This window comes from Lepidochelys kempii, chromosome 7 (genome assembly GCF_965140265.1).
Source record: "Lepidochelys kempii isolate rLepKem1 chromosome 7, rLepKem1.hap2, whole genome shotgun sequence".
Classification (NCBI taxonomy): Eukaryota; Metazoa; Chordata; order Testudines; family Cheloniidae; genus Lepidochelys; species Lepidochelys kempii.
Window position 1 is genome coordinate 95,079,913 of NC_133262.1, and position 23,621 is coordinate 95,103,533.

At 38.2% G+C, this 23,621-nt stretch overlaps 1 protein-coding gene across 7 annotated transcripts in view; it reads right to left on the minus strand.

The window, feature by feature from the left end:
• Positions 1-316: 316 nt before the first annotated feature.
• Positions 317-23,621, minus strand: part of LOC140914913 (uncharacterized) — a 31,940-nt gene continuing 8,635 nt past the window's right edge. For 3 of the 7 annotated variants that reach the window (XM_073353936.1, XM_073353932.1, XM_073353934.1), the window contains 10 exons: positions 14,938-15,013; positions 13,192-13,323; positions 12,243-12,366; positions 10,151-10,211; positions 10,000-10,046; positions 9,482-9,557; positions 6,209-6,310; positions 4,367-5,287; positions 3,400-3,510; positions 317-1,065 (listed from right to left, as the gene is read on the minus strand). In XM_073353936.1, the coding sequence (XP_073210037.1) occupies positions 750-1,065; positions 3,400-3,510; positions 4,367-5,287; positions 6,209-6,310; positions 9,482-9,557; positions 10,000-10,046; positions 10,151-10,211; positions 12,243-12,366; positions 13,192-13,263 (1,830 nt within the window). In that variant the 5' untranslated portion in view covers positions 13,264-13,323; positions 14,938-15,013 and the 3' untranslated portion in view covers positions 317-749. Of the gene's footprint in view, positions 1,066-3,399; positions 3,511-4,366; positions 5,288-6,208; positions 6,311-9,481; positions 9,558-9,999; positions 10,047-10,150; positions 10,212-12,242; positions 12,367-13,191; positions 13,324-14,937; positions 15,014-20,602; positions 20,804-20,827; positions 20,885-23,621 lie in introns of those variants that run through there. The other 4 variants (XM_073353930.1, XM_073353931.1, XM_073353935.1 and 1 more) reach the window with 3 other exon arrangements.

Consider the following 23,621-nt stretch of genomic DNA (forward strand, 5'->3'; position numbering starts at 1 on the left):
AGCAATTCGTGAGAGAAAATTCTCACACGTAAAGCTTTGTGGTGTGAAGAGCAGTGATCCTAGGCCTGCTCTTTTGGATGGAGGTACAGAACACTGGAGTTCAGCAGAGTAGACTGAATTCAACAGTGGGAGAAAGAGGAGAGGAAAAAGCCCAAACTGTGGCCAAATGAGCCCATCATATACATAAGTCATGCCCAAATCACTGTATGCTTATGCATGAGAAATGCCTACTAAAATTAATAGGAGATATATGCCACTACTAAAAAAATAGGTTAACATTAAGAAATCCAGGATATCACCAAACAATTCAATCAAGTTGACATTACTTTCCGCTTTATTAATTTTCATAGTAAGTTTTCTATCATTTCAAATGCTAGTCTAGTTTATGATGCAGATTTTTAGGTTTTATTACAAGTTTTGCATCCTGAAATTATTTGCATTTAAAGAAAGTTAAACAAAAACACAACCACTGTCAGCTGTTTACTTTAGGATATAGGATTCCAATTTCACTAGAAACAAGGACTATTTTAATTTCCCATGTATTGAGGATTTGTCTCCAAATATACTTAACACACACTATTTCATAAATGTAAAGAACCACACGTCAGTAGAAACTAGTCTTACAGTAGAGACAAGTTCTCTTAACATTGAAACTTGAATTTTCTAATTCGTAAAAAAAAAACCTTGGTCCACATACAAAGTAAAATGGGTAAATACAGGTTTAATCAGAGCAAATGCTTTCTTTTTATTCAGTTCCAGTTGTAGCGCTCTCTTGGAGGTAAATCATAATGTGTTCTCTCCTCCTCTTCAGGTCTGTAATCTAATGGCAAACCATAATTGTAATCAACTGTTACAATGGGTAATCTTTTGCCTTGCTCCATATCTCTTGTAAATTCACCTTGAAAAGGTTTCCTTTCATAATCAGTTGAATCATCTTCCTGGTGTATGGATGAGGACAGATGCATTGTGCGTGAAGAATATGGCGCAAATCTGTTTTTCCCCCCTCTGTTAAATTCATCTGAAGGACGTGTTCTCCTATTATCTTCAGGACAGCTAGGCCGATTACTATAATAAAACCAAATATTAACTGTACAATTCTTAGATATACAATATTTCAATAACGATAATTGGCATTAAATTCTAAAATGGTGTACCTTTGAAAAGAAATTATAGGTAAGTAATTTACCCTTTAGTACACTGGAAATGGAAAAAGTCATCTAGCTCCAAATTCTTGCCTTTTAATGCTTCATCTTAATACTACATTGCAACTTCATTACTCTCCTCAATACCCTTCTTCGTTCTTAGAGACAAATTTACCTGTGTTAACTTATTCGTATTTGTAATATTTGCCTTCTTTTGAATTAAGTTGACTACCCTTTCTGTAAGGTAGTTCTACCAGGAGTTCCCTATTAATAGTTCCTTCAATTTTGGATCATGTTTCTAGTTTTAAGCCCCTAAATAATGTGGGGAAAAAAATCAACATCCACTTTATCTTTCCTTTGGAATACATAATAGTAGCACTGTACTGCATGTTCTCTATTACAATAATATTGTTCCTATGATATGTTGACTTAGGATCTAATAAGTACCATATGGCATATATTATAAGGGTGTGTACACACACAAACATTGCTTTGTATTCTATCTCTCTGGTCACAAAAAATTTGTAATGGTGAGAATAAATAACCACTGGAACAATTTATCAAGGGTTGTGATGGATTTTCTATCACTGACAACGTTTAAATCAAAATTGGATGTTTTTCTAAAAGATACGGTCTAGGAATTATTTTGGGGGCATTCTATTGCCTGCAAGGGCATCAAACTAGATGATCACAATACTCCCTTTTGGCCTTGGAATCTATGAATTTAGCATATATACCATATCTTGGCTCCCAGGGTAAGTTATAGTATTTCATATTTACCTTCTTTGTACTACATTTGCCACCTCTTATCCAATTACCTACATCAGAGGTTCTCAAACTGTGTCATAGCATGGACTACATTTTTAAATAGAGAAACTGCCTTGTGAAACACCTCCCTCATATTCACATAGAACACCACCCCCTGTCCTATTCATGATTACATCATCCCAATTGTTCACATGAAAAAGTAATATGAATTCAGTGTAACTTTTGCAGCATTTAATGCAATGTAGCAACTAGAAACAAAGAGGATGGCCAGCACTCCAACAACCACATTTAGGAACCACTGATTTAATCAATCCAAATATTTTTGTATCTGGTTTCACTGTCTCTCATAATTTTGCTCATTTTCAGGTTCAGTATCACCTGCAGATTTTGAGAATTCTGGTTCTAATCCTGTAAAATACTTAACGCAAGTGAATAATTTCATCAACTGGTGTTAATGTTAGTTAGAGAATTAGAACTGAGAATTATGAGGGACTATGAAACCAGATTCACAAGATTTGGATTGTTTAGGTCAGTCATGTCCTAACTGGTCCTTGGAATGCAGTGTTCTCTGTTTCTAACTAGCTAGTTTGCAAGTTTGGGACTTTTTGGTCTCAATATCACACATTCAAATCACGTACACAAATGAAAAAAAGTCTTCTATCAGATTCTAAATAGCTTTCATGGTCTGGTCCAACTCTCAGAAAGTCAATGGAAAGACTCCTACTGATTTTTCTGGTGTTTGGATTGGGCCCTCAGTGCCGATTTGAGCTGTGTGCTATATGACAGCAGGATGGAAGAACTTTGAAGAAGAATATATCCCAAGTTTTTATTTTGCTTTAAGAATGAGTTCACCATGTAGGGAGTGTTAAATAATTTCTAGTTAAAAATATGATTGCATTAATGAGCATCAGTGTTATGAAAAACATAGGTTTCAGAGTAACAGCCGTGTTAGTCTGTATTTGCAAAAAGAAAAGGAGTACTTGTGGCACCTTAGAGACTAACCAATTTATTTTGCTGCACATTAAACTCAGGATTTTGTTTTTTGCCAATTAATTTGATGCCTGTAATAAAAAAAAAACAACAGACATATGGCATAAGACCACATATAAGCTTTTGTTCCTTTACAATGGAATGATTTGTGAAAACCATGCTACCAGGATAAGGATTTCCCAGTGATAGCCAGAGTACGTACTTCAAAATCCTGATTTTCAGACCCATGTGCAACTTTACTGTCTCTGGTATCTAAAATTCCGGTAACAAGCACTGTATATTATAACAACTCCTCCATTATCAGATATAATTATACACATGTATGAATTTCATAATACATTTCCATTATATATTGCTTATATTGCAGTTTAGCGAGAACAAATATCTAGTTTGACAACTGCACATCCAATTTAAATTTCTATGGTCATGGTGGCAAAGGGATGGTAATGTGTAGACGAGTACGTAGATTGATATGCAATATATGAATGCTGATATTTACCTGTAACTTCTACTGAAATCATCATTATCAGATCCGTAATCTCTGTGACGTGAAGGAGAAGAAGAAAAGTGAGGTTCTGGTAAATTTTCATGGGAGGAAAATGACCGATTTCTGAAAGAAACGAAGAAAGTACATGTTAAGAAAGACAAGTGTGTAAAATAATTCAGTAATTCTAGTGAAAGTTCTTTTAGATTTTTTTAAAAAAAGTAACCAAAATTAGTTAGCATGAAAGGAATGTCTTAGTTATATAAGTGAGAGTATAATAATATTATTTTAGCAATATCAAAATTATAAAGTCTCAGAAGAATGCTCTAATATCCCTGATCATTTAAATTGTGTAAAACAAAAGTGAAGGACAGAAATAAGTCTTTTAAATTACAGCACTCCCAAATACTTAAATAAATTTTTAAATAAATATAAAAAGTATAAAGAATATTGCTGCAAATTTTATGTCAAAGGTTTTACTTTTGAACCCAACAGCTGTATTAACAAGGTGCATATTTGTTTTAGAGAGTTTTCAAGGATTTACAGTTCTTAAATGAGAGGTTTGCTAGTAGACATTACTTATGAAATAAGCAACTGAAATCCAACACTTCCTCACTCCTTTGCTGATTACCTCAACTTGGTTAAAGGGATTAACATTACCTTCAGTCCTGAGGACTGATTTTCAGATGCAAACCTCTTCAGTATAAAATGAAGTGAGATGCAGCATTTTGTCTCAAGGTGATTCTGAGGAGTTACTGGAAATGTGCTTTAATTTTAATTCTACTCTCTAATTTAAGAAAGTACAGAAATACTCTGGAGATCAGTTTCCCAACCTCAGGGCCTGATTCTGCAAACCATTACATGAGTAAAAGGAGGAAAAAAACCTAATTGCTCGTTATCCCAAAAATGTCATATAATAATATACTGAGGAACAACACTTGCTACTCCCTAAATCTGCTATAACAGCAAAACAATACTTCACCTGTCTGAACACCATTCACGTGGCAAGTCGTCATGGTCATGAAAAGGTTGCAGTCTTTGTCCATGCCCCTTATTAACAAAATCAAAATCTTTCAACTGTGTCTGTTCCTGCAAGTCATCATAACCTTGATTGTCATGAAAAGGTCTGCGCCTTTGTCCAGGACCCCTATTATCAAAATCTTTCAATTGCATCTCTGTTTGTAAGTCATTGTGAGGCTGATGGTCATGAAAAGGTCTCAACCTATGCCCACGGCCCTTGTTAACAAATTCAAAATCTCCCAACTGCATTTGTGGTTGTAAGTCATCATGCGTTTGGTAGTCGTGAAAAGGTCTCAGCCTTTGCCCAGGCCCCTTGTTGATGAAATCTAAATCCTTCAACTGCATCTGTGCCTGAAATTCATCATGAGATTGGTGATCATGGAAAAGCCTTCGCCTCTGCCCACGGCCTCTGTTAACAAAGTCAAAATCTTTCAGCTGCATGTCATCCTGTAAGTCACTGTGAGATGGCTGATCAGGAAAGGGTCTCTGCCTTTGTCCACGGCCTCTATTAACATACTCAAAGTCTCTTGACTGCACGTCTCCCTGTAAGTCATCATGAAATTGGTGGCCATGAAAAGGTCTCAGTCTTTGTCCAGGCCCCTTGTTACTGAAATCTAGATCCTTCAGCTGCATGTCGTCTTGATAGTCATCATAAAACTGGTGGTCAGGAAAAGGTCTTCGCCTTTGTCCGGGTCCCCTGTTGTAGTCCCAATCTCTCATTTGCATTGGCGCTTGTAAATCATCCTGAGATTGGTGGTCATGAAATGGTCTTCGTCTTTGTCCCGGTCCCTTGTTAATGAAATCAAAATCTCTCAACTGTATCTGTCCTTGTAAATCATTGTGAGAGTGGTCATCGTCATAAATTCTTAATCTTTTCCCCGGCCTGTGAAGAAAATTAGTATTTTTAAACAGCTTATTTGTATTTATGTTATAAATATTTCAAGTTAGCCATCCAAACAAAGTAGCATTTTTTAAACTATTCAGGACTGAGAAAAGACATTATCACTCAAATATAAAGATACTAAAATATTAACAGTCTAAACTATCTAATTGTAGTATATATTATATGTATTCTATAACCTTGTCTCTTTCACCAACAGAAGTTGACCCAATAAAAAGATATTACTTCACCTCAACCACCTTGTCTTTCTAATTATATTATAAAACATATTCTATTGTCAAGACCGGGGTTCTCAAACTGGGGGTCGTGACCCTTCAGGGGGCTGCAAGGTTATTACATGGGAGGTCACGAGCTGCCAGCCTCCATTCCCAAACCCTGTTTTGTCTCCAGCATTTGTAATAGTGTTAAATGGAAAAAAAAAGTGGTTTTAATTTATAAGGGGGGGGTCACACTCAGAGGCCTGCTGTGTGAAAGGGGGTCACAATACAAAAATTTGAGAACCACTGGTCAAGACTGTGAAAACCACTATAATTCCATATCACTTTTTTCAGAGACAAGCAAACCCAAAATAACCCCATAGAAAACTAACAAGAAAATTCATACACAAACTACTGTACTAGAATGTTATCGAGGAACAGGAGATACAATACATGTCTCTTCCAAAACCAAAGGATAAAAACTTTTACCACATAAAAATTGCCCCAGTGAATCCAAAGTACTTGTAACGGAAGAGATCCTGTCCTAGTATTCTCTTGCTTTATCTTTTTATCACAACCTTAATTTAATTTAAAATAGGTATACTGAATTACTAGTACTGAAAATAGAACAGAATACCAATGTAACTATTCCAATAGTTATCTTTCACAGTACACTTTTTAAAAATGTAATATTTTTGCCAATTACCCAGGAAAATCTTCATTTGGGAACCTATCTACAGGTCCTTCCATTACATTTGGTGGGGGTATAATATCTTCATCAGGATCCCATACATCCATTCCAAGATTACTAGGGAAAATAAAAGCATTTAATGTAAAATTTCCTTTATTAAAAATACTGTTGAAAGAAAGTATGTACATTTTTTTTCCAGTTGTGGAAATAAACTGGCATTATGGGAGTGCTGGAAAGCTAGGGAATCATAAAAGTGTAGGACTGGAAGGGACCTCAAGAGGTCATCTAGTCCAGTCCCCTGCGCTCAAGACAGGACTATGTGTACATCTGGGAGAAATTCAGTTTATTTTTTTCTGAGGAGGCTGATAGAAAAAGGCAAAGAAAATATACTTCACTGACATACAATATGACTCGTTGACCGTTGGGACAAAGCCCCATGGTTATTTGCAAAATTGTCCCTCAACTACATCACCCCTTCCCATATGAAAGTATGATACAAGCCATTACCCTCTGATCCCACTGAGGGTTACCAAAAGAAACTACACCATTCGCTCAAGAAACTCCCTCAAAAAGCACAAGAACAAATCCGCACAGACACACCCCTGGAACCCAGACCTGGGGTATTCTATCTGCTACCCAACATCCATAAACCTGAAAATCCTGGACGCGCCATCATCTCAGGCATTGGCACCCTGACAGCAGGATTGTCTGGCTATGTGGACTCCCTCCTCAGGCCCTACACTACCAGCACTCCTAGCTATCTTTGAGACACCACTGACTTCCCGAGGAAACTACAATCCATTGGTGATCTTCCTGAAAACACCATCCTGGCCACTATGGATGTAGAAGCCCTCTACACCAACATTCCACACAAAGATGGACTACAAGCCATCAGGAACAGTATCCTCGATAATGTCACGGCAAACCTGGTAGCTGAACTTTGTCCTCACCCATAACTATTTCACATTTGGGGATAATGTATACCTTCAAATCAGCGGCACTGCCATGGGTACCCGCATGGCCCCACAGTATGCCAACATTTTTATGGCTGACTTAGAACAACGCTTCCTCAGCTCTCATCCCCTAATGCCCCTACTCTACTTGCGCTACATTGATGACATCTTCATCGTCTGGACCCATGGAAAAGAAGCCCTTGAGGAATGCCACCATGATTTCTACAATTTCCATCCCACCATCAAACTCAGCCTGGATCAGTCCACACAATAGATCCACTTCCTGGATGCTATGGTGCTAATAAGCGATGGTCACATAAACACCACCCTATACCGGAAACCTACTGACTGCTATGCCTACCTACATGCCTCCAGCTTTCATCAAGACCACACCACATGATCCATTGTCTACAGTCAAGCTCTACAATACAACTGCATTTGCTCCAACTCCTCAGACAGAGACAAACACCTACAAGATCTCTATCAAGCGTTCTTAGAACTACAATACCCACCTGCTGAAGTGAAGAAACAGACTGACAGAGCCAGAAGAGTCCCCAGAAGTTACCTACTACAGGACAGGCCCAACAAAGAAAATAACAGTATGTCACTAGCCATCACCTTCAGCCCCCAACTAAAACCTCTCCAACGCATCAAGGATCCACAACCTATCCTGAAGGACGACCCATCACCCTCACAGATATTGGGAGACAGGCCAGTCCTTGCTTACAGACAGCCCCCCAACCTGAAGCAAATACTCACCAGCAACCACACAACAGAACCACTAACCCAGGATCCTATCCTTGCAACAAAGCCTGTTGCCAACTGTGTCCACATATCTATTCAGGTGACACCATCATAGGGCCTAATCACATCAGCCACAATATCAGAGGCTCGTTCACCTGCACATCTATCGATGTGATATATGCCATCATGTGCCAGCAATGCCCCTCTGCCATGTATATTGGCCAAACTGGACAGTCTCTACGTAAAAAAATAAATGGACACAAATCAGATGTCAAGAATTACAACATTCAAAAACCAGTCGGAGAACACTTCAATCTCTCTGGTCACTCGATTACAGACCTAAAAGTGGCAATACTTCAATAGAAAAACTTCAAAAACAGACTCCAATGAGAGACTGCTGAAGTGGAATTAATTTGCAAACTGGCTACAATTAACTTAGGCTTGACTAGAGACTGGGAGTGGATGGGTCATTGCACAAAGTAAAACTATTTCCCCATGTTTATTTCCCCACCCCCCCACTGTTCCTCAGACGTTCTTGTCAACTGGTGGAAATGGCCCACCTTGATTATCACTACAAAAGGTTCCCCTCCTGCTAGTAATAGCTCACCTTACCTGATCACTCTCATTACAGTGTGTATGGTAACACCCATTGTTTCATGTTCTCTGTGTATATAAATCTCCCCACTGTATTTTCCACTGAATGCATCCGATGAAGTGAGCTGTAGCTCACGAAAGTTTATGCTCAAATAAATTTGTTAGTCTACAAGGTGCCACAAGTACTCCTTTTCTTTTTAGTACAGAAAAGTTTCCCTATTTACATTCTCATAATACAGGAACAAGGGACATTCAGTGAAACTGACAGGCCAAAAAATATAATTAAAAAACCAAGAGAGCTTACAACTTCACTGCTACAATGATATCAAAAAGGCAAAAGAGTTTTTGGAGAACAGATGGATTAGAAAGACATCTACAGTTACATTAGATTGGATTTGTTTAAAATAAGGAATATAAATCCTCTTGCTTCAAGGCATAAGTCTGCTACTGACAGATGGGCTAGGAAGAATCTTCCCTTCCGGGCCCAGTCTGCTGCAGGGTCTATTGCATCTTCCACTGAAATACCTGGTACTGGCCACTGATAGAAACAAGAGAGCAGGCTAGATAGACCACAGGTCTGCTCTGGAATGGCAATTCCCTAGACAGCATATCCGGAAAAGTTAACAGATCCAGACTCTGGCAGGCTAAGAGGAGAGAGTGAATTCCAGAGTTAAGGGGCCCCTCACCAATAATTTTTTGCCAGCTGCTCCTTCCCATTTATAACTCTGCTGAATGCACCTAAGGAAGTAGGACACAACAACAGAAGAATTTAATAAGAAAAATCAACTTTAAAAGAGAACCCTTTGCATGATGTACATTTATAAGATAAACCTAAGGGGAAAATTACACTTCATACCATTCATAACAGAAGTCTTCAAAGATAAGCACTGATTGTGTAATAGGACAAGAGGCAACATTTTAAATATGACCCAAGCATTGACAATGCAAGGAACTGCATTTGACAACTTCAATTATGTAATTAAAAGCCTTTGCCTACCTTCTCATTGGCTGAGTTCTGAGATCTGTTAGGTATACAAGACCGTCCATACGATGACCTCTAGCATCACCAAAAGCTGAAGAAAATTGTAAAAAGATTAGCGGGTGCAGTTAAACATGCTTGGAACACAACTCCATATAATGTGGTCAGTCAGGGCTCCATGTAAACCGTGGCACAGTGAACCTGAAGTAAGTTCACTATTGATTCCTGTGACTCAGTTTTAAATTGCAGCAGACTGACATTTTTGCAGTAAACTGTTTTCCAACTGTAACTATTGCAGTTGTTACTATGATTGCACCAATACACAGAAACCTTCAAAACCTATAATTGGGTTGGAGGGAGGGAACTGTCCTCTTGATGTGGTTCAGATCTGATGGTACTCAAATACTGCCAGGCATGGAAGCAGCAGGAAGATGGATTAATCTGTGGGAACCTGTGCAGGAGTTAAGTATGAGGTAGCTGTCACAGAACCACTGTAGACACAGAGCCTCATGTTCTGTTCAAGTTCTACGAAATACCTTGAATTGCTGTCTCTGGATCCCAACCTTCAACATCAATAAGGTATCTGACAAAAAACATGGCTGAATTATTATAAAGGTATATATTATCACTGATATAAACATACTATTCTAATTTAAAAAATTATCTGAATTTTCATGTAATACTTGCCTACACATAAGGTAGCCAGTTCTATTAATTCCATTGGTACAATGAACTCCAATGAGTTTATCTATTACAAAGGAAAAAAGTGTGAAAAAATGAAAATACCAAAAAATAATGAGTGCAAAACAGAAGCCATTTATTGTTTACACTAAAACAGTTTCAGTGAGCATGTTTGCTGTTTGAAAAATTATTACTATTAAGCCTGTACACATCAGGATATATATCCAGAATTTATGTTCTTCCTGCTGGATTTGTAGCAGCAGTTAACTCAATGCTTCCCACTTCCCAACCTAAACTAGTCCAGGCAGGGCACAGAAAAAAGAAAGAGAAAACTGGTGATAAGAAAAGCTGCCTGACTAGATAACCATCAACCATACTGTGATAACGAAACTGAATAAAGTGACTAGAACAAAACATGACTGACTTTGAGGGCAAGTTTAAACAGCCACCAAACTTACTTTCACAAGGAGTTCACTTACAGATTCTCCTGAACCCTTCCAAAAGCAAAAACACTGAAGTCAGCCTGGCAGCCTACTGGTAATGAAATGCACTACTAGAGGGATCCAAGTACGCGGGTCTAAATTTGGCCCATTACTCCTGGGATGGCAGATGCCTGAGGTATTGCGGAGGCAGTGCATTTAGCTTCTTGCTTTGTATTGCCATCTCTAGTCAAACTTTGGAGAAAGCTGTGTCTCTTGATCCAGCTGCAAACTAGGAAGTTGGGGTTCTGACCAACATTCAGAACAAAACACTCCGACCCAAAGGGCCCCAAAAGGAATGCCTTTGTCACATCTAAATCATTAGATTATGCAGGACAGAAACTCCCTACACTTCAGTTCATAAGCCAAAAACAGCAACCAAGGAGCCAGAACATTAACTAAAGGGATAAGAAAGAACCATCTCAGAATATCGTTCTTTTCCAACACTTCAAATTTGGGCTCTGGTATCTGAGATTTACATCCACCTGCAAACTGGCTATCCACAACAGAAGCATACATCTTATCTGAGGCAGAGCAGTACAATGAGGTAGAGCAACTTTGGCAATGGAAATTTTCTGACACAAACCATTACAGAGCTATCACAGTAAGAAACCAGGAGGGGCTCAACAGAGCAGTCTCCTGAGTCAGGCACACAGCTGAATGACTCTCAGCTGCCAGTAAAGATTTGTTCCAAAAGATGCTGAACGGAGTTGTGCAAGAGCCTGCAGTACTAAGGGAAAGATAAAAAGAGATATACATGTAGGTTGTAGCAGGATGTGTGCAAAGAGTTCTTCCATGCATACAGCTGTCACACCAGCCTGGGGAGAACTGTGCAACAGCTCTGCACAAACACTATGTAAACTCCCAATCACCTCTATAACTGTATCATGCTCTTAAAGAATTACTAGCTTCATGAGAGCAAAGGAGTATCCAGCTACCATCAAAATATCTTAACATGATGCCCCGTAGCTACTAAACTTTATAACCAATTAGCTAAATGACATCTTCATGCTCTTGAGCTATGTCCTTGACTCCTAATTCAGAGAACTCAAGGTCACACTACTAAGTGGTTCTGCTATGAAGCAGAGGGTGGAGATCAGACAGGAGGCTATCACATTACATGCCTTCAACAGGGTAAGGCTACCTTATAGATCACAATGAAAGAAGAAAAAGTATGATCAGAAAATCCTTGATTGTGTCCAATTACAAAAACACAGAAAGTGTTATGAAAAGTATTATTTCTTATACACAGAACTATGCCAGTGGCTCTCAAGCTGTGGTCTGTGAATCAGCAGTGATCCATGAATTGCCTGCTGGTCACATGGTACTAGCTCTCCTTGTTCCCAGCAGGCACATCACATTAAATACAGCTAAAAACATGACACTATTAGGAAGGCTGTCCGTGTAATAAATGCTGTAGCTGATATGAGCATTTTGGAGTGGCAAAAGGGATAGGAGATGGTCCATGAGATTATGAAGTTACAAAACTGGATCACACTATGAAAAAGTTTGAGAAACCTGACCTGTAGAAGTGAATATCTATTGTGATTAATAAATCACACATTGAAGATTTAAGTAACATTTTGGTCTTTTATAGCATTAAAAATGCTGTTAATTACCATTTCCTGCATTTTCCCAAAGGAACTTTCTGACCCATTTTTTGAATTGTAGAATAGTAGCATTATCGGGGACTTCAAGTCCAACAGTATACAGTTTCTTATACTGCACACTTTTAGGTAAATCCTAGCAACAACAAGGAGAAAAAAACAGCAACAATCATTAGTCATTAAAATCTTGTACCACCATAAAACTTATAAACAATATATTAAAAAAAAAACAGATGCAAGTCACTTGTTCAAATCAATCAGTAGTGATTGAAAATGATCATTACATAGTTATATTAGAAAAACTGTACTCACAAAAACTGCCATAGCAAATTGACTCTTCCCAACAAAAGGGCTACCTCAAGCAAAGAGATCTAGGTTTGTAATGGAGACTGAACTTTCAATACCCTTTCAATACCTCCTGGTTACAGTAGATGCACGCTGGTGGGATTGACTAAGGAAGCTTGTACTGCCATTCAAATCCTCTTCATGAAGAGCACATTAAAAGGATACTCGCAATTACAATGTAAATTTTTTTTTAAATCAGTGTAGAGTTAACCTGTGGAATCCATTCATACAGCATAATAGTGAAAGAAATATTATATTTTTAAAAAGATTTAGATATAGCATCTGTCTTCAGGGCGGGGCCATGTCTTTCTGTGTGTTTGTGCCAACATAGTAGTCTTAATCAGTGAATCTGGGAACTACAGTACTATAAATAAATATAATGATCAAATGCTAGTAAAGTTCCTGAATGAAGCCATAAGTGAACGCTAGCTGAGGTTAAGATGTTATTTCCTTCATGATACAATTCTGCATAAACTTCTGCTGGAAACACGACACCAGATTAGATGGTTCACTTGTCTGTTCCAACATAACAATTTCTAGATTGACATTAAATAACACAAGATAAAAGGTAGCAGTAATTGTGCATTTAATTCTGCTATTACTCCTTTACTATTACCTTAACTTCATAATACCGTGTGGTGTATGTTAAGTCAATAATTAATCCAAGTTCCACATTTAGGGCTTTCATTGCAGCAATCAGGTCTTTGGGTGTAAATTTCTGGGTTGGAGTAAGTCTCTGGTTAATTGCCTGTGATGAAAAAGGAAAATGAAGACTGTGTTTTACAAATTCCAATAAAAACAGAAACATCTGCCTCTTATAAAATGAATCAAGAACAAGAAGAAACATAGGCATTCAATGTATTGTGTGGATTCAAAAACTACATTGAGATGGAACTGATGACCCAAAATAAGTTAATGATTTTATTGTATGATATGATGACAACAGATAACATGGATAAGGCAGGCTATCATATGGCAGCAGCTCCAGCGCAATAAGCACTAATTTCATATCAAGAAAAAAGTCTTGCACAATGAAGAATGAATATAACAATTTAAAGTAATTCCTTGAACACATACAAATTTAACATTGATGTCAATAAGCAAAACAAAATACAAAAATCTTACCCACTTGCTCTGCAAAAAATCCCAAACAACTGGTCTATTCTACATAAAAACTAGGGAGCTCTGATAGGATAGCTTACTGGCTTCCTTCTCTTCCCACAAATGTTGGGGATACTTATTTTTCCCTGCCTGTTTGCTTTCTCCTCTGTCACTCATGTTATTGGATGCAACATAAATTTGTCATTTAGCATTAAGATAATTTTTTCCTATATATTTGAAGCAAGGTCTTTATCAGGATTGAAGTGAGTGTAAGAAGAATGTAGACAGCAGCAAAAAATTCTCTAATGAGCATCAGGGCCAGGCAAAGTATCAGGAAGCCTAAACAGCTCCATGACAGCTTCCAGTCTCTGCTTTGACCAGCATAAGCTCAGCAAAACAGAGAATCTGGCCAACCATGTGAAACAGATTAAGATGGAATTTACATACAAGATGCTGTCTACATACCATTAGAGAGCATTTAAAACGTTTCTTTAAAATATACTTCTTTTGTCCATTTCTGTGCAATTTACAGGAACAGGATACGGAGACATACATTTATAGTCACCATTTCAAAAGTGGTCCAGTGACCACTATCCTTTAATGCGTGATCATCATGTATGTGAAATTAATTTCTGCTTTATGTCAAATGGACAGTTATCCACATCACAAAAATCACCACCACAAGTAGGACTCTTGTTACAGCAGTTTCAGAAGATGCAAAAGACTGGGCTCAAGCCTGAACTGACGCACTCCAGAAGCACTAAATTCTGTAATTTAAAATGATTAAATGAATGGTGCAGATTAGCTGGTGAAAACAACGAGGAGTCCTTTGTGGCACCTTTGAGACGAACAAATTTATTTGGGCATAAGCTTTTGTGGGCTAGAACCCACTTCATCAGATGCATGGAGGGGAAAATAGTGGAGAGGGTATAAATACATGAAAAGATGGGAGTTGTCTTACCAAGCGTGAGGTCAGCCTAATGAGACTGGTTGAGAAAGTCATGATGTATAAGAGATAAGTAAACATACTCAGTAACACCAAGTACCAGTCTACACAAGAAAAGCGAATAGCATCTTTAGTTTATGGAAAGCTCATTGGAAAAGGACTGAATGTGCTAAATACTAATTTTAATAGAAAAATAATTTCTGTAATTTTTCACCTTGAATCTGTTCTGCAGTTCGCATATGAATGTGAATGCTATTTTCCATAATTCTTCACACTGCAATTAATACAGACTGACAAACAGCACTTTATACATACCCCTTTCAAAGGCACTTTGAAAGCAATGAATCTTGTTCCTGGTATAGGCTGTCCAACTGGTGTCAAAGTCCGCCATCTTTTATGAAAAAAAAAAATTGTATTTTTTTCTGAATACTTGAAGGATAAAATACTTTTCAAACTATACTAATTTGATACAGGACACCTGAAGTTTCATATAAAACAGCTATTTCTGTAATAAAGTTTATTCTTCTTTGGAGTAAGCTTTAAGTAAGTAAGTAACAAAAGCACAAAAAAACCCTGCTCTTTTTGGTCTCAGGATAAATTTCAAGCTACATTAAATGTCTTATAAACAGCAGACTTTGCTGCTCCCACATCACCCCAATCAGAAAGATGTAAATAGCATCCTAGTCTCCCTGATGGATCATACAGCTACTTGCTTGACATGTCAAGGGCCAGATTTCCCAAAAAACTTCAGAACCAAGCAGCAGTCCTAACTGGGCATCTAAGTGAAGTGGTCAGGTTTTCTAAGTGCTTACCTGGCTACTTTATTAAGGTGCCTAAATAGAAACTGAACTCTTCTGAAAAATCTGCCTTATTTCAGCAGGAGGAGATATTTTGATTTAAATAAATCCAAAATAAATAGTATTAGCTAGCATGACTATTGAAACATTACTATTGTTTTTTTTCAATATTACACATTTGAATAATGTTAATAAATTACTGGGGGGAGGGGGGGCGAGAATTCATTTATTCCACAGCCAGAAGGGACCACTGTCATCATCTAGTCTAGCGGTTCTCAAACTGTGGGTCGTGACCCCAAAGTGGGTCGTGACTCAATTTTAATGGGGTCACCAGGGCCAGCATTAGACTTACTGTGACCCAGGGCTGAAGCTGAAGCCTGAGGTCCACCCCCACCTGGGGCAATGGGGTTTGAGCTCCAGCTCCCTCTCCCCCGACCTGGGGCGGCAGGGCTTGGCCTGAGGCCCTCTTTCCCTCCACCCGCCCCAACAGGGTGGCAGGGCTTGGGCTCTGCCCCCCCGCCCCTCCAGGTCATGTAGTAACTTTCTTGTCAGAAGGAGGGTCGCACTGCAATGAAGTTTGAGAACCCCTGATTTAGTCTGATGTCCTGTATAACACAGGCCACATAATTTCCCCAATTTTATTCCTAGACTATATCTTTTAGAAAAACATCCAATATTGATGTAAAAGTTGCCAATGACAAAGAATCCACCATGAGCCTTCATAATGGGGAAAGGTGCCTACAATGCTGGACGAACATAAGTAGAGTATTATTTAGGTGAGTCAGAATATAGAATTAGCATTTCTCAGAGCACAAAGATTCTTCCATTATTCAGCACAGCTACACAAATTATATGGAGAGATCGCTGGCCCTCCATAACTAAGTCTGCAACCAGGTTTCCATTATAAGACCAATCTTCACTGATCTTCTAACAAAGCACAAGAAAAATATTTTCTAGTCATAGTTTTTGTGATCACTGTTAGTATACAATGGGATTTTGTCCATAAATTTCAAGTAATTAAATGAAATGGTTCTGAAGTTACAAGTTAAAAATTAGTCCTTTGCACATGTTGCCAAAATGCTAACTGTGTACTACATATGCACCTGGGTCTCAGTGACTTATAAATTAAACTGTATCCCCTGAACCCATCAAGGAGCAATTCTACATTATTTTAATATGGAAGCTCATGACATGTTACAGGACTTGTTAAAATTTACACAGGAAGTTTGGGGCAGGAAACAGAATATATTTATCTAAGGTAGCAAATCTGCTAAACCACAGATCTCTGTATCTGATGCTTACTGATCTGTAGAATAGGGCCACTCAAGTTTATCTAGTTTTGTCAATTGTTTTAAAATCTACAGAGGAAAAGTCAGATATAAGCATAGTCTGTTTTACAGAAGGGTAAATAGGCACAAAATACTGTGGGATGGACTTTAGGCCAGCAGAGGAAAGAAAAAGCTTGTCCTCTTTAAGGATTGCTGCACTATGCACCCCTGGGCTTGAGGGCAGGAGATAGAGGGCCTCTGTGGCTAACTGTTTGGGCAGCAGCATATAAGTTTACTGCCTCCCATGTACTCAAGGGAAGATCTATAAGCCCTTCCCCATGCCCAAGGGTGATATTATGCACTATGAAGAAAAACTGACTGATTTGCCTGAATGGCACTGCAGTGGGATTGGCTAGGCCATTGCCTGAAAGCCTGGATCTGTTGTGTGAAATCGGGCAAGTGAGTTATTTTTCTCACACAATCTGTAATGTGGTACCCTCTTTGCAAGGAGCTTTGTGAGCTACAGATGAAAATACACTATATAATTGCAAAGCATTTTTATTAGACATTTTTCATGTTTAGGGCAGCGGGAAGTTCAAGGACCTGGCTGGGAGGCAAGGTTTATCTAATGCAATATACATGGGCCTAGCAGATAGAGACACAAATGGAAAACCTGGTTCTAATATTAATTTTCCATGTGATCTTGAACAATGGAGGGCTTGTATCAATTAAGGAAACTTGCTAATTATATTAGTGTAAACTTCCCTTATCTAGACAAATCCTTAATTTTTCTGAGCAATAATTTTACAATCTGTAAAATGGGTGTAGTGATAGTTACCCACTTCCTAAAAGTGTTACAAAGTCCACTTAAATGTGTGTAAAGTGCTAAGAGTAAAGTATTAAAGATATACTGTCACTTTATTCTTATTATTTAACATTTACATTGCAGTAGCACTTAAAGGCCAAGGAGGTTGGGGCTCCATTGTGCTACTTAAAAATGTGGTCAGTTTCTGAAATGTGATCAGTTTCAAAATGAGTTAAGTTTCAGTTACAAAACATGTCCCTGGGTATCCACTGCTAATTTTTGGTGGTTTTAATATTATTTTCCTATTTTTAAAAATGTTTTTCTCCCCCCCGTTGCTGTGCTGAAGATCCACACAAACGAAAGAAACAAACAAACTATCCCCAAGGTGCATTTGACAGCACTATCTCAAAGCCCCAAATAAGTGGTTACTTTTTATTGTAGTTTTTAAGTGTCCTCTAAAGTTTTGTAGTAGCAGAGCTGAGAATAGAACAAAGGAGATCAGCCTTGCAACACTGTATTCATTACTTTAATTCATGTGGCCTCCAGGGTGTCACAACCACACTGGAAACTCCTGAAAGTGCTTGTAAGGTTTAAACTTTTGAAGTCCAGCAAATTACACTAAAGTGCTTCACAGTGCTCCCAATATTCAAAGCCAGTAGAAATGGAGCAGAAAAAAGGCCAAAGCCTACTGGTCATGTACACCCTAATGTCCTAGACAACAGACTGAGCACAGAAACTTAAAAATTCCTACTTTTTGTGTGTGAAAATGCTTTCAATGATCACTACTTCAAAACTACTGAACCAATTTCCTTCAAACGCAGTTTTCTCCTTAGATCTCATTAACAGCCATAAAACAACACAATCTTGAAGGAAATTGATCTAGTCTCTATGTTTGTGCAAAACCTGTGCTCAGAACATATAGGGAAAGTACATATTTTACACATAATGAACTAATAAATATCTGAATGAATTCCGCTGAAACTTGCCGAAACACTCTCTTCTGGGTAAAGATCAAGTACAGAAAAATTTCCAGTCCCCAATTAATTGGTTTGAGTAAGTTATAAGCAACTTAAGTAGGGGGTTTAAAGAAAGTTGCATTTCAACCTACCATTCTCACTATAATAAAATGGCACACACACAAAAAAAAATCACCTAGATTCTACCTAACAGTTCTAATAAATGTGCCTTATACGATGCACTAAAAAGTTGATAAGTATCTGGCTAGTATAATTTATTTTGGAAAAGGAGGAGAAAAAAAAGATTGAGAGACACCCAAAGTCAAATTATGTCAAGTATGTGATCATAGAAGTCACAAAAATCTGGTTGTCATCATAAATTTGGAAACAACAAAAGACAATATCCTTTGCAGGCAGTTAAGAGAGTTAGGACTTTTTTTAAAAACAAACAAACAAACTTGTGTACAGTAAGCATTTCAGAGGTAAAGGCTTGTAAACAACAAAATATTTGTAGGGAGTTAAAATGTGATTTGTAAAATTTCTTTTCACATTTTAATGTAACCAACACTGATCTCAGCATTAGAAAAATTGGATTTCATCGGATACGAATTTTCATTTTGTTTATAAAGGCCATTGTACATTAAAAGAGTATATTGATTAGTGTTCTGTAAGGCCAAAATATATTTTTAAATAGTTTGAAAACTGGAGAGTTTGTTTGTGGAATTGGACACACAGGAGTTGTTAGATGTGCAACAGTATTTATTTTTAACTGGACTAATTGCCTAACCCACAGCTATTATTTTCACAGAAGCATTCTACTGCATGCTCACCTGTGCACTTATTGAAAATTTAACCCTCAGCTTCCTGCTGCACTGAATTTACCAGTTAGTTACAGAGATCTGTTTATTGACAACAGTAGATTTAATCTTTATTTTTAATTAATCAAGAGCAAATATTGGACTGTTGCATCACTAAATGGATCAGACAAACTGCTGTCTGACTACAAGGGAGAATGTTATTTACACACAAATATATCAATAAGTAAATTTAAAAAGGTAGTTTAATGAGATTTTAGTCACTGATCAAAAACTTTCTGCTGGACTCCACTGTACACGATAGTGTCCTATTTATTGGTAGCCTCTGCACACATTTCTAAAGCACCCAAAGCAATAACCAAGAAGGGCTGAACATGGGCACTTCTGTGGTCACCTATGTGAAAAAGGGGACAATGAGGGACCTACTTACCCTACCTATTCATGTTGAGATGGCATTAGAGGATAAATTAAAAACAAACAATAAAACCCCCAGATCCCTCTGTCTTCTGGAAATGGGGTGAACATGGGAAGGAAAAACTATGAAAACCCAAGATTAGGGCTTCTAGGAACTACAGTAATATAAACAGTACTAATGAACAGAATGACACAGCAATTTCTGAGACACCAATACTGACAGATAGTTCATATACAGCAGTTTATTATAAAGTTCAAAACAGCTTCAGCTTCCTCCAAGACCACATTTGTCAAGTAATCCTTCTTTCAATTATTTTGGAAAACCAAACTACATTAAACAAGTTACATATGTAATATATAATTATCATATAAGTTCACTGGCACAATAGGTCAGTTGTGGTCTATCAACCTAACAACCATCCCTTTCATCATTAAAAATTGTTGCAGCATAAGCAGTGGGCTAACCTGAAATGGTCCAAGCCCATATTTTGTATTTTTGAAGTTACTGATATAGATAAAAATAAGGACTTACACCTTCAACATTAGATATGTGTGTGCGCGCGCACTGATTCGTTGAAAACCAGTTTTGCTAGATAACAGCACCTAAACCATGCCTTGAACATAGTCCAGTTGCATTTACTATTTCCAGAGCATTCTAAAGAGCTTAAGTAGTGCATGACATGCAACATGATTCCATACCAGAACAGATGCAGAGTGGTAACCCTTTTTGTGTGTTTGTGAAAAATGTGTTTAGATTAAAAATCAAGTTATCTTGCAGTCCAAGCGTTATAAGGTAATATACACTGTTTATCCTTCTAGTTCCGTATGTTCTCATAAGGGATTAAAATGCATTTTAAAAGCTTTAACTTTTCAATCTCTGTGTAACAGGGCACACATTTTTAAGGGTAGGAGGAAAAGAAAATACCATTGCCAATCAGCCATTGTTTTCATTCTTCTTACCCAGCTTGCAAAATGGTTGCAAAATTCAACAACCGAGGTAGAAAAATCTATTCAGCTGCCCTATTGCAAGATGACTGATGAAAATGAAAAGTTTGGTATTTTACTTCCAAGTTTAAAAAAAAATGAAAAATTACTTGCTTTGGACAAACGGAATTTTGCAAAATTGTTTAGTTTGCTGTCAAATTCTTACTCAAAGCATTCTTTATTCAACCTACTTCTGGCACCTTCAAAACAGTACGGCGTTAATCTACAAAACAAGAGTAACAAGAAATTAATACTTTTTAGCCTTGTGCAGATGTGTTACAATGTGGAAAAGTTTTGCAAAACAGGCACAGAAAAGCTGTGTGCCAATTTAATACAGGTGTAGAAAAGCTCAGTGTCTAACTCTGAATCCAGATTTTCTCATTAAAAACCGTAAAAGCTATGTTGGTAAAACAAATTGCATAGAATTCTGGGTATTTAAAATTGAAAAATGTGAAAAGTGTTTATTTGGAGGGGCGAACAAGTCAATTAGCAGCACTGAAGCTGACCCCAGGGTGGTACCAAGGCGTCTAGTTCTTAAGCCACCTGCAGACAGAGTATCTCCCAGACAACTCAAGATGTAGCTTGATGACACGACAGCTACTTGGATTCTGTGAGGCTTTCGGTCAGTATCTCAACTGTTAAAATCACAGGAGTCTTCCTGCTTTGCAAAGAATGGTTTAAATAAATACATGGAAACAGATTTAGCATGTCCTGTTTTAAAAACATGTTGTCCACTATTTCCTAATTCACCCCTCATGAATGAAGAAATGGAGTTTGAGTAGGGGCATTTCTCAATGAAAACCACTTAACTTCACGCTCATTTTATCATTTATTTTACAATGTATGACTGACACTTCAGAAGAAGTAGAACACATTAGCTGGCCCCAGGAGCTCATCTTCTAAGTTAGAGGTAACATAAGAGTTATTACAACAGATGATGGGGACAGGAAGAACAATAATTCAAAACAGGCATGTTTCGTAGGTCTCATTAGCTTCAAGGATTTTCGCCTTTTGTTATTTTATCGTCATTTGGCAGAACAGGATCACGAGTACATAAAAGTAGAGCAAGGGTAGTTCTAACAGGAAAAAGGTGAGAGAGAGAAATTCAAGGAGAGGTCAAAAATACTGGGACTGATCAGCTTAGAAAAGAAAAAAAACTAAGGGGGGATATGATAAAGGTCAGTAAAATCATGACTGGTGTGCAGAAAGCGAATAGGGTAGTATTATTTTCCCCTTCACATAACACAGAAACTACAGTAGAACCTCGAAGATACAAACACCAGTTACAGACTGACCAGTTAACTGAACCCCATGTGAAAACAGAAGTAAGCAATCAGGCAGCAGTGGAGACCAAACAAACACACAAACAAACCAGGAAATACTGTACTGTGCCTATATTGCATCTTAAAGATAGGCACATCTGGGCTGCCTGTCCCCCATCCCCACCTTGCCACATGGGGCACAGCTGGCAAGAGCAACCCTGGAGTCTTGCTGCTTTCCTGTAAGTCATGGACGAAGTCCTCTCCCCTGCCAAGAGGGACAAGCTTGCATGCTCAGTCTGAGCCTGGGAAAGAAACTTCCTGAGCTCCTGCTGGAACCTACCTGGGAGTGTTTGTTGTTGGAGCCCAAACTCAAGCTCATGCCTGCCCAGTGTGCTCTGGAGGAGCAGCTCAGTTTTAAAAAGCGATAGCCTGCACCCCACGCCCACTGACACCTCAGTTCTACAGTGTGCCTTGCTCATCACCCTTGCAGCCAGGGGGCCAGAACCAGCTGCCTGTCTCCACCCCATGCACTGGGTAGCCCCTTATAGGTATGAAGTAAAGCATCTGAAGTTTTCAAGCTCAGATGTGAGACCCCCTCCAAGCAGTCTGCCCTGAGGAGCATCCCATAATGTCTTATTCAGAATTACAATCAACCTCCATTCCCAAGGTGTCTGTGACTCTGAGGTTCTACTGTATGAAATTAATAGGCAGCAGGTTTAAAACAAATGTAAAAAAATCTTTACACAACGCATGGTCAACCTGTGGAATTTGTTGCCATGGGATATCATGGATGCCACAGGCTAAGAAAAGAACTAGCTAGGTTCACAGAGGATCAGTCCATCAATGGCTATTAGCCAAAATGGTCAGAGATTTAACCAGACATCGCTAAAATCTCTGACTGCCAGAAGCTGGGACTCGATGGCAGAGGATGGATAACTAGATAATTGCTCTTTTCTGTTCATTCCCTCTGAAGCATCTGGCATTGGCGACTGTTTGAAGACAGGACACTGGGCTAGATGGACAATGGCAAATTTTCTACACCCCCCTTCTCTCAATTAAGCATGTGAAAAACTCTCCATTCCAGTTCTGAGTCCTCCCAAGGAAACTCACCAAAACCAATGTCTCAATATTCTGAAATTTCTAACAGGTATAAAATAAGCAGAAGGAAGACAACAAACTTTCAGATACTCTTTATCTATCAGAAGAAACAAAGGGTACAATTCTCCCTTTACAGGTTACCTTTAAGAGTAGTGTATGGGGCACACCAGAGAAGGAAAAGATAAAAGATCTGTAGAGAACAACAGAGGGTTAGGATGAAATAAAGCATAGGACGGTGCAGAGCTATGAAGGGAAGAAATCTGAACTTGTTCTGGAATACAAGAAGAATCCAGTGAAGGAACAGGGGATGGAGAAGGAGGAAAAGAAGATGTGGTTAGAGCTATCAAAGAGGAAGTTTCTAGTAGTAGAGTTTTGGAGAAATGGGGAGAGTTAAGAAGTTGTGGGAGGCCAGAGAAATGATAGTTACAATAGTGGAGACATGAATAAATATTTTAATATTTTAGGGTGGAGGGGAAATTGCCTCAGCGGAAGTCTGTGAGCCTAGATATAGGGCAGAAGGTATTAGAAGTCAAAGATGATATCAAGACTAGAGACAGGGTGACAGGAAAATGGTGGTTTTGTCAACAACAATGGAAACAA